General features: G+C 35.2%; 1 protein-coding gene across 2 annotated transcripts in view; it reads right to left on the bottom strand.

Moving 5' to 3' along the window:
- INTS2 (integrator complex subunit 2) overlaps positions 1 to 12,867 on the bottom strand; it is a 39,931-nt gene that overhangs the window by 21,463 nt on the left and 5,601 nt on the right. Inside the window, exons 6-13 of one of the 2 annotated variants that reach the window (XM_084861652.1) lie at positions 11,444 to 11,574; positions 11,034 to 11,207; positions 9,586 to 9,812; positions 7,269 to 7,394; positions 5,427 to 5,498; positions 5,224 to 5,338; positions 2,717 to 2,785; positions 1,041 to 1,175 (exon numbers count right to left, since the gene is read on the bottom strand). In XM_084861652.1, the coding sequence (XP_084717778.1) occupies positions 1,041 to 1,175; positions 2,717 to 2,785; positions 5,224 to 5,338; positions 5,427 to 5,498; positions 7,269 to 7,394; positions 9,586 to 9,812; positions 11,034 to 11,207; positions 11,444 to 11,574 (1,049 nt within the window). The remainder of the gene's footprint in view (positions 1 to 1,040; positions 1,176 to 2,716; positions 2,786 to 5,223; positions 5,339 to 5,426; positions 5,499 to 7,268; positions 7,395 to 9,585; positions 9,813 to 11,033; positions 11,208 to 11,443; positions 11,575 to 12,867) is intronic. The other variant, XM_084861653.1, reaches the window with a different exon arrangement.

Below are 12,867 nucleotides of genomic sequence, written 5' to 3'. Positions count from 1 at the left end.
TTAGGAATCAGTGCAACTCACTATTAACTTTTAGCAGTTAAACATATATTCTTCAATCTCACACTGTCTTTGATTTAAAAATATGAACTACTTTTATATCTAATTGAAAATATTGTCCAGTGGAAGATAAATCTAAAATGATGAGTTTGAATTTTCAGTTTTTAATTTATTAGTTTTTAAGTAGTGGCAAGAAAACTAAGTCCCTGCTATAGCTGTGTGTAGAGCACCATATCTGTCATTGTAGAAGACCTCACAGCAAAGAGATATTTAGGCAGAGGAACAGTTCTTCACTGAGCAAACCCCCAGATGGATCAAGAAAGTGGCTTTGAAAACCACTTATGAGAGACCATCACTTAACTCTCTACATAGACTGAGGACATGTAGAAATGCTGGGTGTGCATTTGGATTCTTAATTCGTATCTATTTCACTTGCTAAAAATATAAAATAGAAGTCACCAACTAGCTAGAAAATACTAGTAACTTCACTAAATCATAAAAACAAGAATAATTAAGTGATATCAATGCACATATTGCTCATTTAAAAATGAAAAAATGCACATATTGTTCATTGTTTTTTATAAATCAAAGAGCTTCTAGAAGAGGTTCAGACAGATTTCTATACCTCCTGGGATTCAGCCTTTTCTTAGAGGACCTTTTAACTGTAATATAACCAATATAACAAACTGAAAACTTATCAAGATATGTACAAGCTGGCTATGGATGACCAGCAACTTTCTCAGTTTGGTGAATAAAACCAAACTAGAGAAAATGGCAGTCTCTTACTAAGGCTTAATGAAATAGTCATATGCTATTAATGAGAATATAAATGAATTATTAATACTGTACATTTTGTAAATAACTAAATTTTTTATTACTTAAAAAACCTAAAATTAAGTTCCTCTAATTATTATGACTATGTGAATGACTTATAAATAGGCACATTTCATACAAAACACAGTAAAGGCCTAAAAAATGAACTAGGACTGGGGGAAAAAACATTAACTGAGGTTGTAGCTTAAAATATAAATGTAAGAACATACTTTTATTGACACTTTGTGCTTGGTAAAGGAACGACTCCTGAGAAGCTGGTAAATACAATGAATAGGCAAAAAGCCAGTAATGTTGGCACTCAGGTTGCTGGTGACAGGGACTCGAACTGCATGAGCTGTGACAACCTACAAGGGAAACCGGGTATTAATGCACATGATAGAACTAAATACAAAATTATTCTGAAAGAGGGAGGATTGAAAGGTAGATTGTCCATATTTAATACAAGTATAGGCCTTAGAAATAAATAAGAAACAACTGTTACATGATTTAATTATTTTTTAATGATAAGATAGCATACAATTAGGAATTTGTGATTTTTCCATTTTTTTAACTTGTTTTTAAACATAAATATGTTGATGGTAGCATAGTAAGTTAAAAAAATATATAAAACTTGGGCTCTGGCCAGTGTGCTCAACGGTTAGAGTGTCAGCCTGCACACTCGAGGGTCTCAGGTTCAATTCCTGGGTTGCAGGTTCAATTGCTAGCCCCTGTGGGGACCCATGCAGGAGGCAACCAATTGATGTGTCTCTCTCACATCCATGTTTTTCTTTCTCTCTCCCTCCCTACCTGCTGCTTCCACTCTCTCTAAAAATCAATGGAAAAATATCCTTGAGTGAGGAATAGCAAATATATATATATATATATTTGGAATCCATATAATCTGTGCTCAATGACTCTGGCTAAGTCATTTTATCTTCTGAGTTTAGCTTCAAATCTACAATATGGAACAATACTGACTTACTTGCCTCAAAATCTTTTAGTGAGGTGGAAAAATTTTTATGAAAAACATGTGAATTTTAAGTATCACATAGATAAAAACCATAATTTTTACTGTTATCCTCAGTGTCATGCAAAGATCTCTATTGTCTTCAAATTAGTTCAAAATGTGTAACTGTTATGTGGGAGTGTATGTGCATTGAGGGGAGAAGGAAGACTATGATACAGAGTTGGCAAATTACCCTAAAAGCAGCAGCAATTAGCCCAGCTGGTATTGCTCAGTGGTTGAGCCACTGACCTATGAACCAGGAGGCAGCTGATCAGTGATTCTCTCTCATCATTGATCTCTCTCTCCCTCTCCCTTCCTCTCTGAAATCAATTAAAATATTTTTTAAAAGCAAAAATTATGAGTATATGTAAATATTTCAGTTGTTAAGATATATATTTTTGTATTCTGAGATTTAACATGACAAGTGAACCTGAGAATTAATGTTAAATTTTAGAATAGTCTCCTTCACTGAAAAAATATATATATATACATATATATCCTTGGGAATAACCATGGAAACAAAGTGCTGAGGCCAAATAAGAACACGTAAATAAAAGAATAAGGAATTTAGACTGCAGCTTATAATCTAGGTAAAATGAACCTCACAACCCATAGGTTTAAATAGGTCTCTATTTTATTTTGCTTCTGACAAATCCAAATGATTACACCATGTGAGACCCCTACCACTAATATCTAAGACTGTACTCTAAGTATCTACTCAAAATCTCCAAAATATATAAATTTAAACATGCTTTTGTATGACATTATTTTTACCGATGTTTCAAAGATTAAGTAAGTCATCACTGGAAACTAAAAAGAACAGAAAATTCCTTATTATTCTCTTAAAACTGAGATATCCAAGTTTTCCCCATAGAATGTTATGAAAGGTTAAAGAAGTACCTGTTCAGTAAAAATTTCCTGTGTGAAGATATTCTTCATCCTGCTCAAGGAGCTGGGCTTAATTACAATCTAAAACAACCAAAAAAATTCCCATAGGATATAAAAATATATTAAGCACAATTTTCTCTGGTAAATTTATTACCTAAAATGACTGTGATATTAATGTTCAAATACTCTATTTCAGAAGTGGCTTTTCAGATCCAATATTAAAGTATGTTTTTCCTTAGAAAATGAACCAAAATATAAAAGTACTTAGTAAGTAATATTACTGACACTTCAAGTCAGTGGAAGAAGTAGATTCTTCAATAAAGAGAGATGGGCAACTACCTTTCTGGGAATATTTATAATAAGTCCTCACTTAACACTGTTGTTAGGTTCTGCGACTTTGAGAGAAATGACAAACAGGGGCAGGCAAAAGTAGGTTTACAAAGAAGTCAAAAAATACAATAAATAAATAAATAATAAAAGAATAAACTCCGTGTTTCATTTACTTACAACTATAAAACTACTTTTGCTCACCCTTGTATATTGAAACCAATTTTACTGTAGACTAATGGATAGTAACAAGAGTTAGGTTCCCACAGCATCTCATCAAGGGTATAGTAAGGTGACAATGAACAATGCAATGTTATGGGACCTGCTGTATATGTGTACACATGACTCCATATCCAAAATAAACTCCAAATGTATTAATAATTTAAATGTAAAACATGAAGCCACAAAAACACTAGAAGAAAATATAGGTGACCATTTCTATAAACCTAAGGAAAGAAAAATATTTCTAAGAATAACAGCAAAGTAAGAACCACAAGAGAAATAATATGCACTATTTATACACACACACAAAATAATAATTTCCATGTGGCAAAAACAACAGGGAAAAATTAATTACAACATAATGTACTTTTCCACATTAAGGATTATAAAAGACATCACTGATTTAATTAGTAGCGTTTCAAGAAAAAGAGGGGTGAAATACTAGCACATTAACATTACACATCATTTCAATTCAATATCGGGTAAAATATGTCTTTAAAATGATGAAATATGCTATACACAACATAATGGCATACCATTAATATATATAGAGCCCTTTAAATCAGTAAAAAAAAAAAAAAAAAAAAAAAAAATCACAGCCGAGACCTGTTTGGCTCAGTGGATGGAGCATCGGCTTAGGGACTGGGGGGTCCTGGGTTAGATTCCGGTCAAGGGCATGTACCTTGGTTGCGGGCATATCCCCAGTGGGGGGTGTGCAGGAGGCAGCTGATCGATGACTCTCTCATCGATGTTTCTGACTCTCTATTTCTCTCCCTTCCTCTCTGTACAAAATCAATAAAATATATATTTTTTAAAAATCATGAAAATTCCTAGATTCACAAAACAAATAAGCCAGCCAAAACACATAAATTTTAAAATTACCAAAAAAACAAAACAAAAAACAAAAAAACACACATCACTGTAGCCCTGGCTGGTTTGGGTCAGTGGATAGAGTGTTGGGCCTGCAGATTGAAGGGTCCCAGGTTTAAGGACACATGCCTAGGTTGTGGGCTCCATCCCCAGGAGGGGGCAGGCAGGAGACAGCAATCAATGATTCTCTCTTATCATTGATGTTTCTCTCTCTTCCTCTCCCTCTTTGAAGTCAATAAAAATATATTTAAAAAACAATAACATAGTTCTTGAAAGCAAAGAGAAAAATTATTAAAAAACAACAACACTGTGAGCCATAAAAATAATGACAATCATATTTACCATAGTTTTCACTAGTAATCAAAGACAAAATCAAATTTCAGTAATGCCAGTGATGGTGAGAGTAAAGAAAAATGGCACTCTCACTTACTAATGAAAACAGTTTGATTGCTATAATCTTTCTACAAGATAATCTGGCAATACTCATTAAACACCGTAACATCATCATACTCTTTTAGCTAGTAACTGCCTCAAAGAACTTTATCCTAAGGAAATAATCCAAACAGCATTTGATGATAAACATGCATATTTGTATATATATTTACATAAGTAAGGTTTTTAATCTAAGAATTTTCCCAAAATGGAAAATTTACATAGCAAATAAAAAAGGGTCCATTAGGAAAGTCATGACTGTTCCACATGATGGACTACATAGAGTTACTGAATATTATACAGTATTAGAATATTTGATATGAAAAGATGCTCATCATATATTGCTAAATTCTTTAAAATTACAAAATATGTATGTCAATTTAAAGAAAAAACAGACACCAGAATGTTAACAATAACATATTTGATATCTATGAACAATGATCTATATTTTCCCCTTCTTTTCTGTGTTTACCAAGCTTCTACACTGAACATCTATTATTCTGGTAAGTAAATGTTTTCATAATGTGATTTTTTTTCTAAGACCTCCTGATAAAATTTCAAACTAATGAATTAAAATTACTTCTACATGAAAATCTATTTGCTTTACACTACAAGAAAATGTCCAGCTTAGAAACACCTTCTTTAGAAAGAAGACAAAAGAAAATTACCTTCATCCCCAAAGTGGAACAGACCAAGTCAATGATAGCACTAAGTTGGTTGCTATGAAAGTACATAGCGACCAATAATAGCATCTCCCCAAAAGAAGCAGAAACGCCTGAAGTACTGTTGAAACAGAAAATAAAATATGAATTTCCAAACAGAGATTAAGAAAAACTTACTCAGCTAACTGAAACAAATGAAGTCCTCTTACCTCTCAAAATAAGCTTCTTCTTTTATCATCCAACTTAGCCACACTACCATTAGCTGCTCCTGTTCAGGTGTACTATGTAAAAAATACCAGAATGTTACTGGTTTAACTCAGCTATAGCAGCATAGGAGTAAGGAAGCATTCTGAAATTATTTTTAGTAGAAATTATTTTTTCCTTCCCTATTTTGAAATACCAATTCAAATTAATAGTGTGTTGCATTGACCATTGTCACTGAGATATGACGTAGTTGTAGAGATGAAGAATGAGGGCCTATGCTTTTAAGGTCGTAAGTAGTCAAAATCTCTCAGAAGTCTTAATTATTTCATTTGCAAGTCTTAATTATTTCATTTCCATCTTTTACCTGGAAAGTGAAATTTAACTTATAGAAACATTCTGAGAACTCAAAATTGTAGAAAAATAAGTGATCACTATTCAAAAAGAGAAAAACTTTTTTAATATATAGGGGAAAAGAGACAGCCACAGTTTATCAGATATGAAAAGTGGTTATAAAAGTATATCAAGAATGACTTTTAAAGGAAATTCCTAGATTTAGATTGAAAAGTACAAGTTAACTTTGATCTCCTACTTCATTGTAGTATAAGTGGATAAAATAAAAAGCAACTGAAAAGCCTGCTACCCCAGGCTAAGAAAATGAAAAAGGTCATTATTAGCCACACCTAAAGCATTTTACTAATAAGACAGTGTTACACAGGAGAAAGATTACACCCTTTAGAGCCTTTCCAGACAGACCTGAGTGGTAATCCCATCTTTTAGTTACTGGTAGTGTCACGCTGAACAAGAAATTTTAATAAATATAGCAACCACCCTAGAAAACCACCTGAAGACTAGATGAACGGAACTATAATTATAAAAATTAAAAGGCAAAAGGTAGTCCTGGCCTGGTTGGTCAGTTGGATAGAGCATTGTTCCAATATGCCAAGGTTATGGGTTAGGTCATCCGTCAGGGTACATACAAGAATCAACCAATGAATGCATAAATAGTTGTAATAACAAATCAATGTTTCTCTTTCTCTCTCTTTTCTCTCTTTCTCTTTCTATTTCTTTTTTTCTTTCTCTGTCTCTGCCTCTCTCTCTCTCTCTCTCTCTCTCTCTCTCTCTCTCTCTCTCTCTCTCTCTCTCTCTCTCTCATGTTAAGTGAAATAGGTTAGATAGAGAAAGACAAATACCATAAGATTTCATTTATATGGGGAATCTAATAAACAAAATAAATGAACAAGCAAGACAGAAGCAAACTCATAGACGCAGAAAACAAATTGATGTTTGCCAGATGGGAGATAGGTTGGGGGATTGAGTAAAAAAGGTGAAGGGATTAATAAATTCAAATTGGCAGTTACAAAATAGTTACAAAAAGGATATATAAAGTACAGCTTAGGAAACATATTCAATAATATTATAATACCTGCCAAAACCGGTTTGGCTCAGTGGATAGAGCGTCGGCCTGAGGACTGAAAGGTCCCAGGTTCGATTCCGGTCAAGGGCATGTACCTTGGTTGCAGGCACATCCCCAGAAGGGGGTGAGCAGGAGGCAGCTGATGGATGTTCCCCTCTCATCGATGTTTCTAACTCTCTATCCCTCTTCCTTCCTTTGTGTACAAAATCAATAAAATATAATTTAAAAAAAAATATTATAATACCTGTACATGATGTCAAGTGGGTGCAAGACTTACTGGGGGCATCACTTTGTAAGTTATAAAAATGTCTAATCACTATGCCATACACCAGAAATTAATACAATATTGAATGTCCTCTGTAATTGAAATTTTAAAAAATTAAAAAATAAACAAACAAAAGCAGATCTTGAGAAAATAGAGCAATTAAGGTACCTGACAAGCGTAGAAAAGGCCAGCAGCATACAGAAGGAGAGTGAAACAAAGCGAACCCCAGCAGGTGTGGCAGGAGGACGGCTTGTCATCAATTGGAGCAACTGTTCAGCTTCTTCCTCAGTTGGTCTAAAAAAGAAATACATCACTACACTTTACCTTTTTTAGATGAAGAAGGGAAAAAGAAAAAGGGACTTCCCAACAGTTTCACCATTCCAATTTCACCATTCACCAATACAAACTTTAACCTTTGTAATTATACCTCACCATTTATAAAATCTTTAACATCTTGAATTGTGAAAAGCAACACTGTTGAGGTTACAACCAGTGTTCTTCCTTGGTCACAAATACAGACACTGCTCACTCTGCACAGTCACGTGGAAGCATAAAAAGAGCCATGGAGGCTGATACCTTGGCTAGTGTGGCTCAGTTAGTTGGTTGTCATCCCATGCACCAAAAGGTGGCTGGTTCAGTTCCTGGTCATGGCACATGCTGGGTTGCAGGCTGAATCCCTGGTAGGGGTCATGCAGGAGGCAGCTGACTGATGTTTCACGCTTACATGGATGTTTCTCTCCCTCTCCGTTCCTCTCTCTCTAAAAATCAACTTTTAAAAAATCTTGTTTTAAAAATCATTAAAAAAAAAAACATGTAAGCTGAAATTACGTATTGTGATCTTAATAATGAATGGAGAGCCAAAACCGGTTTGGTTCAGTGGATGAGAGCATCAGCCTGCAGACTGAAAGGTCCCGGGTTCGATTCCGGTCAAGGGCATGTACCTTGATTGCGGGCACATCCCCAGTAGGGGGTGTGCAGGAGGCAGCTGATTGATGATTCTCTCTCATCGATGTTTCTAACTCTCTATTTCTCTCTCTTCCTCTCTGAAAAAAAATCAATAAAATATATTTAAAAAATAAAATAACGAATGGAGAATATTTCAACTGTTCTGTGACCTTTAAATTTGTTTTTGTCAAAACATTAAAAATTCTGTCAATTATAATGCATAAGAAAATAAAAAATAGTAAAACTAATATTTATACAGAACTCTATAATTGAAAATATTAGACACATTGGGAATTAAAGTGTTTTCTTCATAAAAAAATAAAACTATCAATGGTAGTCTGAACAGCCTTTGTCGTCTTCTCATTGTATAACTTACAACACAGAGTGTATGTCTCTGATAAGCCTTGATGAACTGTCATATCCCCCTTCTAAGTTTGGTTCAGCTTCCAATGTTATCCCCTGTACTTTCGGTCATCAAGTATCTGAGACTTCCTTTCATGTGAAGATTTTTGCCTGCATCACTTCCTCTGAAACTTCTTCATCCTTTCTGTCATAATGACTTTCCTCATTTACGTTGACAAGTGTACCTGACTGCATATCTAGGGTCTCTCAAATGGAGCAGTGTCAACATTCTCACATGTCAGCTATTTCCTCTATTTACATTTGGTTCAAATGCCACTTCCAACATTACCACTTTTTGCTTCTCTGCTTCACTTTCATCTTCATTGGCTAATCCCCTCCTTCAGCTATCTATTTTTATAAAATGTCACACGGGTTTATCACTCAGAGACAAGGAAACAATACAAGCGCCCACTCTGCTGTCTATTCATAAACTGAGCAATTAATGTGTGGTGAACATTGACCAACTGCTGATAAATTTTAAAAGAAATGATGCAATTGGCCACTGATCATGTTATTTATACAGTAATCTGTGGCTTAAAGAGCTCTCAGCAAAGCTGGTATTTTATACAATTATGTGGTTAATGTATCATGGTAGCTGATACATAAGATGCTGAGGGAGCATAATTTAATTAAAGTGGTAAATGAAATTCATATATATCAAAGCCATGCAAAGTGAGGATTGTGTTAAACAGTTGAGGACATTACTCAAAAGGATACAGTGCACTGACTAAATGATAAACCTTATGCTTAATAATCACATCATATCAATTTGTGACCTCAGCTATAGTAGGAAACACAGGAAAGCTTTACTTCAACTAGCTGCATGGGCTAGGTACACAGTCACTCACAGATCACTCATTATACTCGTGTCAACCTGTGGTGAAGTCACAGGTTTCTGAAACTGCTTTGGCTTGTCCCATATTTACATAATTATATTTACATCAGACCAAAGAAAGATGGATACAGCCCAAATAAGGAAGTTTTGCCTTAGGACTTCATTCTTTATATAGGCCAGCCCACTAACTAAGCCCATCAGAAAACCCAAATCCTCAGAATAAAAGGCCTCTGACTCACTTCCTTGGGATTAGAAACAAGAAAGTAAAACGATACAAAGGTAAAATATGAACTGATGGAGTACTTGAGTCCAGCGATGCCCATCAGAGCACAGTACAGCCGTAAGAGCGCACTGGCTTTCACCACGTGCTCTTCCTTCAGCCCCGAGTACACAGACACGTGGGGCTCGGTCTCCATGTCAGCCTCGTCAGCGACGCGGGTGCTTCTCACGGTGGGAAGGATGCCTGTCAGCTCCAGAAGCAGCTGCCGTCGCATCTGCCAAAGGACAGAACTGCTGGTCTCTCTTTTTCTCTGTAAGAAACATGAGCCATAAGAAGAAGCAAGCATGGGACTCTCAGTAAGTCAAAAGGAAGTTCAAACAGAGCTCCCAGGTAAACACCTGAAATTGGCCCCATCAGGAGGCTGTCATAACTGCAGAACTTCATTTTAGCCGATCAAGCACACTCAGAACTCACTGGTTCATCTCAAGAATACTCTACTCATCTTAATTTGGGTTGGTTGTACAGAATATACTAAATTAATTACAGAGTTGAAAATACATCATCTAAAATGGCACTTTCAAATACGTAATGACTAATGGAGTCACATGTGCTACAGAAATGCTCATATTTTGGAGACACAAGACGAGGATTTAAACAACACTCTGCTATTAGTTAAGAGTGCTTAGGACTCTGCAGATCCTCAAATGCTTTCAGGGGAACCAGGTAAAAAATGTGTACCTTAACCATTTGTACACCATAAACATCTGTAGATGCAAGTGGCAGACCTTTTTCAATTAAATTCAAAACATCGTGGCAGTTAACTAGTTAATAATACTAAGACAGCCGAAACCGGTTTGGCTCAATGGATAGAGCGTTGGCTTGGGGACTGAAGGGACCCAGGTTAGATTCCTGTCAAGGGCATGTACCTTGGTTGCGGGCATATCCCCAGTAGGGGGTGTGCAAGAGGCAGCTGATCGATGACTCTCTCTCATCAATGTTTCTAACTCTCTATCTCTCTCCCTTCCTCTCTGTACAAAATCAATAAAATATATTTTTAAAAAATAATAATAATAATAATACTAAGACATTATTGGCCTTTTCTACTATTATTTTTACAATTACTATTTACTATTATAGTGCAGTTCTCCAACAGTTTCTATGAAGCCAGACATTAAAGAGAGTTGCAAAAATGTAAAACACCACCACTCTCATTAATTTTTTTTTATTTTGGAAAATATGGCTATTTTTCATTTAAAAAAATGTTATGTTCACACTGAATAGATTATCATTTTTAAATAAATATTTCAAATATTTGTTTTCATTTATAATCTGATAAGTAGCAATAGATGAAAGCACATAAACAAAAGCTCTTTGGTATCCTCAATGATTTTTTTTTTAATGTTAAGACGGTCCTGAGCTAAGAAATTGGAGAACCACTGGTCTAATGACATCATTCTCAAAGTGTTTCTTCCTCTTTTACTAACTGCCAAAATATCCTGACCCATAACTTATACAGATATTTATCCCTCACCTGTTGTCCATTTCGGATAAAAGTTCCAAACCAAGTCCGGACTTTCGCATTTGTTCCAAGAAGCAAACCACTAACAAAACAAACCAAGTCAGTCACTCCGTCTTCACTGACTTCATTTTTAGTATGATCCAATGTCAAAGCTACTCCAAGGCCTGGCAAATGGCATTCTTCCACCTAACACAACAAAGAAGACAAAATGAACTCAGTATCTTAAGGAAAAGAGCCAGGATGCTTCAGAATCTAAAGGCTCTAAAATTTAGAGGAAGAAGTATCACAAAACATAAAACCCAGAGAGGAAGATAATACAACCAGGATATAATTATAACTTTCTACACGATTCCAAAACATCTTGGGAAGAGTTTCTGGTCCTCATATAAAGTCTTTTGTCTCATAAAAATAAGACCTCTTACCACCATGCCTCGGACCTTGAGGGCCTGAGAAGGGTTCATTTTACATAAGAAGCATAAGGCATCTGTCCTTCGCCTTCCTCCAAGACTTTCTTCATCCTGTCGTTCTCCATTTTTGATCAGGCCTCTACAAACTGAACATTCAATAGCCTCTATTACTTTAAGCTTTATAAGTAAAGTTAGAAAAAAAATTTTCAGCCTTGAGAAGCAATCACTTTATGCAGATTAGACACTACAGAAGAAAAAAGTTAGGAAACTTGAAAGCATAGTATAAGAAACTGGTAAAAATAAAAGGAAAGAATAAAAAAAGAGACTTAAAATATGCACAGTGACCTGTGGGACAATACCAAGGAGTCAAAAAGAGAAAGGGAATTGAAGACAAAAATATATTTGCCCAAATTTTATGAAAATTAAATTAATAACCCAGAGAAACTCAATAATCTCCAAGCAGGATATACACAAAGAAATCATATCCAGACACATCATTATCAAATTTCTGAAAACCAGTGATACAAAGAAAGTAGCCAAAATGAATGAATGAATGAATAAATAAATAAATAAATAAACAAATAAATATAGCCAGAGGCAAAAAGAAACATTGTATACAGAACAGAAATAAAAATTACCACAGAGAACAGAATGACATCTTGAAAGAGCTAAAATAAAATGCCAACCTAAACTTTTATGCCCAATGGAAATATCTTTCAAAAACAAAGGCAAGCCCAGCCAGTGCAGCTCAGTGAGGGTTGAGCATCAACCTATGAACCAGAAGATCACAATTCGATTCGCAGTCAGGGCACATGCCCAAGTTGCTGGCTCAACAAACTGAAAGGAAATCCACAATTATGTCTAGAGACATCAACACCCTTCCCTCAGTAACTACTAGAACAAGCAGACAGAAAATTAGCAAGGACACTGCTTCTAAAGGGCTTTCACGCATCATGTGATAATCTGTTAGAAATGTAAGAGAAACATTATCAGAATCTCCACTTTACAGACATGAAGTATCTTGATGGCAATCACATAAAGAATAATTAACAAAGCTAGAAATTATGACCCCCAGATCCAGTGTTTTTTTCTCCTTGGCTCCCAATTCCCAAATTACCTTACTCAACAATGTTTTTATTTTTATATCACTCAGACCCAAACAATAATCTTCAATCACTAGTAGTTTGAAATAGACATGAAAAATTTCAATTGATTTTTCTTCATTTCTATCCTACACTTTTCTGCAAACCAATAGCAATAAGGCTAAAAAACAATGGTCTACTTGCTGGTATTGCTGATTACAGATACCATGCACTGACTGCTCGTTGGCTATTTCACAGATAGAGGTCTCCTCTCCTCTTTGCTCCCTGAGCATCGGGATTATATCTTCTAGTCCTTTGGTATTTTTTATTGTGATATTATAGCGCCGGTGACTAATA

Source organism: Pipistrellus hanaki (genome assembly GCF_964339955.1).
Source record: "Pipistrellus hanaki genome assembly, chromosome: 16".
NCBI lineage: Eukaryota > Metazoa > Chordata > Mammalia > Chiroptera > Vespertilionidae > Pipistrellus > Pipistrellus hanaki.
This window is presented reverse-complemented; position numbering and strand designations above follow the sequence as displayed.